This window comes from Trichomycterus rosablanca, chromosome 3, assembly GCF_030014385.1.
Source record: "Trichomycterus rosablanca isolate fTriRos1 chromosome 3, fTriRos1.hap1, whole genome shotgun sequence".
Lineage (NCBI taxonomy): Eukaryota > Metazoa > Chordata > Actinopteri > Siluriformes > Trichomycteridae > Trichomycterus > Trichomycterus rosablanca.
The window spans coordinates 45,764,510-45,773,897 of record NC_085990.1 but is presented as its reverse complement, the minus strand read 5'-3'; the positions used below and the strand labels follow the sequence as shown (position 1 = coordinate 45,773,897).

The following is a 9,388-nucleotide window of genomic DNA, read 5'->3' as shown; positions in this document are numbered from 1 at the left end:
CTAAGTTGTTAGGCCAGACCCTTCCCCACCCAGACTTAGCCAGTCATGTCTGTGTACATGCCCAAGTGGCTGATAGCTTTGCAAATTCAATTCCCATATTGTAGTGGTAGTGGACTGGCATAGTTCACCGCTGTGATATCCGAGCGCTAAAATAATTAAGTATTACAAATCAGCAAAATAGAAGAAATGTGTAAATACTTTCACAGCACCGTGAACAGAATGTTGGGATGTTAGAATGATATTTTATTGCTTTCTCAGAAGCATTTCCTAAGATGTGTGAATGTAATTGAGTGAACGATTAAGTGTTGGATGCCGTGTGATGAGTGCATTCCTGTCCAGCACCCAGTGTTCATAGGTGAAGCTGGATTCACTGTAAACCTGTTTCTATTTCTATAATGTATCTGCATTACGTTTCTTCAATAAAACAATAGTCTCATAATATTCATATAACCTGTTTTGAATGTATCCTAAAAAATTCAAATAATAATTAAAAACTACATTTAAGAAACAAGAAAGTACAGACAACATACTCAGAATAAAAAGGTGACGGTATAACGTATCACTATATATTACAAAATACAAACATTGTAAGAAACATATCTTTAGAGTGGTTAAAAGCCCCAAACCAACAAATGTTTACTATGGATATCATTGGTTAAAACAGAGTGATAAGTAAAGTTATACGAGTGCATTAATGCTGTTGGTAAAATAAGAAACTTGGCTGTACACCTGTGCTAAACATGTTCATGTAAACACTGATCATTAATCTCTTTATTTACACACTATTAATTAATCAAATGTGTTTTGCTTCATCAGCTCTAAATCCACCTACGATGAAACAAACCTTCATTCAATATATTAACAGCAGAATTTAAGACAAGTGTTTTTTTTAAATTATTTTTCACTTTTGTTCAATGTAACACTTACTTAATTACTTGGATTAACAATAAATATTATGTACATGTACATAGCTTATTTGTATGTAAACATACTGTATAGACATAGTGTTTACAGTTGGGCAAAGTATGATGGTCTGAATTTTTGCTTAAAAGTGAACTGACTGCTAACAGCCAGCAGGGCGCCTACACATCCGATGACTGAATTTTCTGAGGGAGGGAGGGCCATATGGATTTGATATGGATTGATTGATGGCACCTGCACAGAGACAGTGGATAATGGAGATCATGGCGTGACTGGTATTCCACTAGCACACCAGCGCAGATTCTGAACTCCTCGGCTGGGCGCCATCTAGCGGGGAAAATTGGCAGTGCCTGCAGCAGACACGTTTTTGCTAGGGCGGGATGACCGGACTATGTGGGTGGGTCTTTAAACGCTGTGTAAGGAACCTGATTAGCAGATAGAGAGGCGCTTGTGCAGAATGCATGGGTGGAAAAAAAGGTTCCGTTGAGGGCTGCACACGTGTCGGAGGCGTGAGCAGCAATACACCCACCTCGACTGCAATCAGGGATCCTCCAGCAGCGGAAGACAAATTGATTATGCTAAATTGGGAGAAAATTGAGGGGTAAATGCATTAAAACAGAAGTTGGCCATGTCCTGATCTGTTAAAATGTTAATGAAATACCTTTATTAAATAGAAGCAACCCAAACAAGCACATTTTCCCCTCAAAGCATTTTCTTTTCTGTAATACTACATGTTGAAAAGTAAAAAAACATGTACATTAGGAGACACGCAAAGATGTAATTCAGATAACAGTTTATCATACAATACAAACAACAGAATCCCATATAAATTTCCATACTTTGTCGTTTTAAAACCCTTTTAGTCTCTAACCTTATACAGTATATACTGTATATTTAGCAGCTGAGCTAAATAAATAAATATGTATGCCTGAAAAAGGCACAATCAATCTAAGCTCACTGAGCTTATATAGTGCTGGAGTTCCAGATCTGCTGTTAGAGTATTGTTTCTTCACCCTCCTCAGTCACTGAGCTTAGATGATGCTTCATCTGCGCGGTGATGGCTTTCCAGATACGACACACCATCCCACCTCTGTGATCACACAAACAAATTTAGGATGAACTTAATGTCTCTACATAGAGGCTGAAGACAGAACATAGAGTGAATAATTTAAACTGATACAAACTTGATGCCGCAGTACTGGAGATCATCTCTGCAGGCCATATGGAGCAGAATGTCTAAAGTGAAGCCATGATTCAGGAGCTGGAACATCAACAAACATGGAGTTAAGGTCCAGTGTACACAGCATGACCTGATGTATTAAGAACAATGCATGTTTTTTTTAAATACTCAAAATCTACACTGAAAACCCCTTAATAATTTAGAATTACTGTATTATTGAAAGCACATGACTTAAAAACTCTGAACTGATGTATTGGGAACACTTCATGACAGTAAAAACAGATTTTACAATTCCCTTCCCACTAGCACCCCCCTGCAATGGTCCCCTCTCCACCCCTCTCCAACATGCACAGTCAGCGGCTGCTTCTTTCTACCTGCCACCTTAGCTTTACAGACAGACAAACATGAAGAGTCATGCTATGCCCTCTGTAAATCATCCACCACACTTGCAGCCACCTTGACCCAATAGCATAGGTTGCATTTCTGCAGCAGCAATGAAACCATGTCGACCGTCATCCCATACACACAGCCAGTTGTTTCTGTTAAATACCTAGTCAGGTCAATAGCACAGCTGAGATTTTAATTTGGGTGGTGGTATAGTGCATTACATTGTTGAAACCCGAACTCATTCATTAAAAGGGATGCCCACGTACTTTTAGCCATATGGTGTATATAGCGATTTAGGGGAGGCTCAGACACCACTTTAAATGTTACTGTAGTGTGCACTAGGCATGATCTTCAGACAGTAATGATGAGCTGTACAATAGAGCTGAATGAAGTGTGAGAGAACTGTACTCACTAAACTGATGGTGTGCTCATCCACTGGAACAGCCTTCAACCAGCGCACCATAGCCTGCGTCTGAGTGTTATGGCCCACAGCATTGGAATCTGTGGGAAATAATGACACACCATCACTTATTAATATGGTCATTTCCTATGTGGTTATTCCTATTATTGTGGTTATTATTCACTCATTCACTCGCTCACACCTAGGGGTTACTGAAGAGGAACCACCCCATTTGATTTTCTCTATAAAGGAACACTCTGGATTTAAGATATCAGATACAATCCAGCTTTGCTTAAGAACATTCAAGCAGTATCACAATACTTTTATACTACGCTTACACTTCTATACTATGTAGTGCATCCAATTGCCCGATTGTATTATGCTTCCTCTCCACTGATGCCGATCCCCGCTCTCACTTGAGGAAAACGAAGCTAACACACGCCCCCTCCGACATGTGCAGCAGCCGACCGCATCTTTTCACCTGCATGAGGCGAGGTCATATGCAGATCAGCTTTGTGTACGGAGAGCCACACCCTGCTCAACGCACTCTTTCCCTGTCTCTGTGCAGGCGCCATCAATCAGCCAGCTGAGGTCGTAATTGCATCAGCCATGAGAGAGTCCCTATCTGGCTTTTTCCACCCTGTAAGAACAAGCCAATCGCTGTTTATATAGCCGCCCAGCCCAGCCAGATGGCAGAGCTTTTGAACTAGAATGTTTTACCGCTGTGACACCTGAGCAGCCCTTTAACATACTTAAATGGTCTAATTTAAACTGAAGCATGACTATTTTACTCGTGCGGACTAGATGCACACATTTTGAAGTGAAACCTTTGAATATGCTTACACAGTGGTGTACAGCTGCATCTGCTTGATAAAATTGAACCCAATTTTTGGTTTTCTGGCACAGACTTGACTTTCTAGTACAGTCCACATATTTCTGACAGGGTTCAGGTTGGGACTTTGAAAAGGCAATTTCAGAGGCTTAATTTGAACCTGATATACCAATTTCAAAACCAGTTTTAACGTAGATACAGTAGACCCTTGAGTTACAAACGGTTTACCATATGAACATTTTAGGTTACAAACTATCTTTTTCAACTTAACTTACGAACAAATTTCAGATTACGAACAGAAATTCACGAAACACTTGACGTCACGGACAAGTTCACTCCAACCGTCTCTCTCTCTATATATACGTATATACAGTGAGTGAACATTCGGACAGCGGACGGTGTTTTTCAGGTGTTTTCTTTATATTTTGTATTAAATTTCAATATTAAAATGTCCCCAAAGAAGGTGCAAAGAAAATGAAAAAAAAAACACTATTTGTTGTTGTATAATTTTTCCTGCCAGTAGATGTCATGGTGTATCAGACAGAGGGGACAATGAGTGAGAGAGAAGAAGGAAATCGCTGAGTAAAGTATTCTTTTTTTTGTGCAATTACACCTACAAAATACAACACTACTGAAATAAAGAAGGAAATAATAGAGAAATATGAGAGTTATTGTTGTTTCTGGTAGATACATTTTATATAAAAAGAAGGAAATGTATTATGGTGTATGGTACAGCACACATACTGTACTGTGGTGTGTGTTTTATGTACAGTACTACTGTGTATTGTTGTTTATTATTGTTTATTACATGAATGTCTATTCTAAAATTTAAGATTTAAGGGAAAACAGTTGTATTTATAGCAAAAAAGACCATGTAAGACATTAGAAAGGTTAGGTAAGGGGGTGTTTGGGAGGTCTGGCACAGATTAATTCTATTTACATTATTTCTTATGGGAAAAATAGGTTTAACATACGAACATTTTGACTTAAGAACAGCTCTTTGGAACCAATTAAATTCATAAGTCAAGGGTCTACTGTATTCCATTTCTGGAAAAATACAAAGAAGAGACTTTAAAAGATTTGGCTGACCAACTAAAAAAGGTCTTAAAAAAGTTAAGACAGGGCCAAAATTCATGACTATAACAAGTTACACAATTTTGAAATATTCCACATCTGAGTAATTTAAGGAGGATCTGCAAAGGCTAAGTCTTTACAAGCAAACTGCCGCCTGTGTTCAAGCATGTTTTAACTGACATAATCTTAATTAAATGTAATTGACAGAGGCCATGCATGACTACGAATTTAGTTCTAAGCAGTTTGCTATTGCTAAATCATGTGAATCAGAGACTGACACACACACTGACACACACAACAGGATTTCTGCAATCAACATTATAGAACTATTTTATAAGAATGTTTTAAGCCACTAATTTTATGATCAGCCATAACATTAAAACCACCTCCTTGTTTCTACACTTACTGTTCATTTATCAGCTTCACTTACCATATAGAAGCACTTTGTAGTTCTACAATTACTGACTGTAGTCCATCTGTTTCTCTGCATGCTTTGTTAGCCCCCTTTTATGCTGTTCTTCAATGGTCAGGACTCTCCCAGGACCACTACAGAGTAGGTATTATTTGGGTGGTGGGTCATTCTCAGCACTGGAGTGACACTGACATGGTGGTGGTGTGTTAGTGTGTGTTGTGCTGGTATGAGTGGATAAGACACAGCAGCGCTAATGGAGTTTTTAAACACCTCACCGTCACTGCACCTCAATCGCCCTGTGGGCAGCGTCCTGTGACCACTGATGAAGGTCTAGAAGATGACCAACTCAAACAGCAGCAATAGATGAGCGATCGTCTCTGACTTTACATCTACAAGGTGGACCAACTAGATAGGAGTGTCTAATGGAGTGGACAGTGAGTGGACACGGTATTTAAAAAACTCCAGCAGCACTGCTGTGTCTGATCCACTCATAACAGCACAACACACACTAACACACCACCACCATGTCAGTGTCACTTCAGTGCTAAGAATGATTCACCACCTAAATAATACCTGCTCTGTGGTGGTCCTGTGGGGGTCCTGACCATTATAGAACAGGGTAAAAGTGGGTTAACAAAGTATGTAGAGACATAGATGGACTACAGTCAGTAATTGTAGAACTACAAAGTGCTTCTATATGGTAAGTGGAGCTGATTAAAATGGGCAGTGAGTGTAGAAACAAGGAGGTGGTTTTAATGTCATGGTTGCTTTGCTGGTTGCATGACACCCACGCTGGCCAGCATTAAATTCGTACTGAGATAGTCAGCATGACCATACTACTCTTTCTATATTCCTCTACTTCTTATGCTAATGCCCTGATCAGGCAGTAGGAGTCACTGCAGCAGCCGTAAGGAGCCACAACTCATGTCTCAGCAGATGTGGGCTAGCGTGTTAGACTGCTGTGCTGCCAATTATTGCTGACCTGCTGGACAGTCAGGTTTACTCATCATACAAAACCACCTTAATAAATGGGTTACACCTGGTGATAAAGCAGAGCTATTTTAAGATCTGAATACTAACTGACAGAAAGAAAACCCAGCAGGCTTTGACTAGGAGTGACTGCTATTGTGAAATGTTACAAAAGTTAGCATTTAGACATGCTCCAGCAAGTAAGCTCTGTGCCACTCCTGTGTCCCCACCCTTTAGAAGATTTGGACAAGCACTTTCTGACGCAAGCAATCATTTAATTCTTAGCCTAGAATGTAAGCCTCCTAAATAAGACAGCATGAACAATACACATTGTATAAAAGAAAAAAAAAAAAGAAAACCAGCTGAAGACAGAGCAGGAGCTGTAGTTACCGTTGTTCACTTCTGAGCTCTTGACCTTCAGGGCATCAATTTTCTCTTCTTTGTTCTGCAGCGAGTTCCTGAGAAGCTCTTGGTATTCCTTCTCCTTCTCACTTAGCTGAGTCAGCAACCTAGAATGCAGAAGAAATGCCAGGCACAATCAGCACTGAGGCCTTACAATCATTCTGACTATAATCTGTGCAATTAAATGATGGCACAGCAGTGGTGCAACAGTTGCTGTGAGTGTCACACAGCTCCAACAAACAAGGTTTAATTCTAGTGGCCGCTCAGGTGGCGCAGCCGTAAAAACACATGCTGGAACCAGAGCTGGGATCTCTAATACATCGTATAGAATCTCAGCTCTGCCTGCCGACTAAGGCTGAGCGGCCACATGAACAACGATTCATGTGTTGTTTAGATATGGGCGGGACTAAGCCGGATGGGGTCTCTCTCTCATGACTGGTGCAATTATGACCTCTGCTGGCTGATTGATGGCACCTGCACAGAGATGAGAAAAGAGTGCTGTCAGGTTGTGTCTCTCCGTACACAACGCTGAGCTGCACTGCACTCGTCAAAGTGTAGGTGATAAGATGCATACGGCATGCTGCCCACGTGTAGGCTCCCACCTAGGGGTGACAATAAGACAATAACACCCGAAATAGAAGCAGTGAAAACTGCTTTTGTAGCGATCTCTAATGATTTATTCTTTCTGTGCGGCCCGGTAATAAATAGCTCACGAACCGGTACCGGTCCGCGGCCCGGTGGTTGGGGACCACTGGTCTAATACATTAATACACACTAAACTTAGAGAGAAAATGCAAAAAAAAATTGGGAGTTGGGGTTGATGGTCTGTGTGGGTTTCCTCCCAAAGAACCATTCGGTGAACTGGCTGCCCTGACATGTGACTGAATGAATAAGTAGGTGTGGTTTCTGAACAGACTGACTGGGATGAAGTGGGTATTGAAAATGAATCAATAAATAAATTAATGATTTAAATAGAAGTTGATAAATGATGCAGAATGGTGGCACAGCAAGTACGGAGGGTGCCACATAGCACAGTCCAGTGAACCTGGGTTCAAATTTTGCATCATTTTTGGTGGCACACTGCAAGAGCACATACTGTGAGTGCTAAACAGCTTCAGAATTCTGAGGACCTGAGCTCGAACCTTACATCAGGTCATTGTAAATGTTGTGTGATGTAAAGGTTTTAGCATGGCACTCTGGAGAAGGTGCTCTCTGTTTTCCCCCACCCTTCCAAAAACACATATACAGGTGGACTGGCTAGTGTAAATTGCCAGTAGGTGAAGGTCAGTGAGAGAATATGTGAGTGTTGCACATTGTGATAGGATTGGCTTTTTGTTTGGGGTGTGTTCCTGCCTTGCACTCAAGTAATACAGGTAGGATTCATAGCCACCATGACCCTAAGCATGATGGTCTTCCCATTGGTTTCCTCCAGGCTTCATTTCTCCTCCCAAAAGTGAGATTAGGTGGACTGGCTGCTCAATGCTTACCCCAAAATGTAATTATATGTGTAGGTGAGTGTGTTTTCTGGGTAGACTGACTGGGATGAAGTGGGTATTGAAGATGAATCTATCAATAAATAAATAATTTAAATAGAAGTTGATAAATTATGCAGAATTGTGGCACAGCAAGTACGGAGGGTGCCACACAGCACAGTCCAGTGAACCTGGGTTCAAATTTCTGTAATTATTATTATTTTTTTTAATATTTATTTATGCATTTTCTCCCATTATACTCCTGATTTAGCATAGTCAATTTGCTGGGGATCCCTGATTGCATTTGAAGAGGGTCCTTCAACACGTGCGCAGTCCAAGTGGACCCCTTCTTTTCACCCATGCATTCTGCACAGGTGCCTCTATATGCTAACCAGGTCCTTACACAGCGTTTGAAGAAACGACCCACATAGTCCGGTCATCCCACCCTAGCAGACACAATAGCCAATTAGTGTCTGCTGCAGGCCCTGCCAATTATGCCCGCTGGATGGCGCCCAGCCGACCGGTGGCAACACAGAGTTTTGAACCGAGAAGTTCAGAATCTCAGCGCTGGTGTGCTAGTGGAATATCCCGCTCCGCCACCGGGGTGCTGGGTTCAAATTTTGCATCATTTTTGGTGGCACAATGCAAGAGCACACACTGTGAGCGCTAAACAGCTTCAGAATTCTGAGGACCTGAGCTCGAACCTTACCTCAGGTTATTGTAAATGTTGTGTGATGTAAAGGTTTTAAGCATGGCACCTCGGAGAAGGTGCTCTCTGTTTTCCTCCACCCTTCCAAAAACATGTATACAGGTGGACTGGCTGGTGTAAACTGCCTGTAGGTGAAGGTCACTGAGAGAATGAGGGAGTGTTGCACACTGTAATAGATTGGCTTTCTGTTCTGGGTGTGTTCCTGCCTTGTATCCAAGTAATTCTGGTAGGCTTTACAGCCACCATGACCCAAAACAAGTTGTTACTTGATATGAATGACTAAACATTTACAAACTGTCCAAACAAGGTATCAAACTGGTGGGCACCTTTTGGTCTCCTGGCATAACAAGCTAAATTCGTGGATTAGAGGGCTGGAGCTGATGCCAAGAAGATCAGATATCCTGGCTCTTGTGCCGTCCGCTCTGTGCTGCTGTGGTTCCTCAGATGTGTCCTCATTCTCAGTGTGGGATTTAGCAGCTGGTTCCTCCCCATCCTGACTGGCATGTTCTGTTTCAGGAGAGCCATCCTCCGCCTCAAAGGAAGATTGCAGCTGAAGCTTAAGCTCTGTTGAACATACAGAACTGTGTTAGTGTGATGGCGAGAGGGTGGGGTGTGAATCTGGGTACCGAT

General features: G+C 41.5%; 1 protein-coding gene across 1 annotated transcript in view; it reads right to left on the bottom strand.

Moving 5' to 3' along the window:
* Window positions 1-222: 222 nt before the first annotated feature.
* Window positions 223-9,388, bottom strand: part of si:ch211-1i11.3 (mitogen-activated protein kinase kinase kinase 5) — a 59,030-nt gene continuing 49,864 nt past the window's right edge. Inside the window, exons 29-33 of the mRNA XM_062991375.1 lie at window positions 9,085-9,322; window positions 6,566-6,684; window positions 2,901-2,989; window positions 2,106-2,182; window positions 223-2,011 (exon numbers count right to left, since the gene is read on the bottom strand). Of these exons, the coding sequence (XP_062847445.1) occupies window positions 1,915-2,011; window positions 2,106-2,182; window positions 2,901-2,989; window positions 6,566-6,684; window positions 9,085-9,322 (620 nt within the window). The 3' untranslated portion in view covers window positions 223-1,914. The remainder of the gene's footprint in view (window positions 2,012-2,105; window positions 2,183-2,900; window positions 2,990-6,565; window positions 6,685-9,084; window positions 9,323-9,388) is intronic.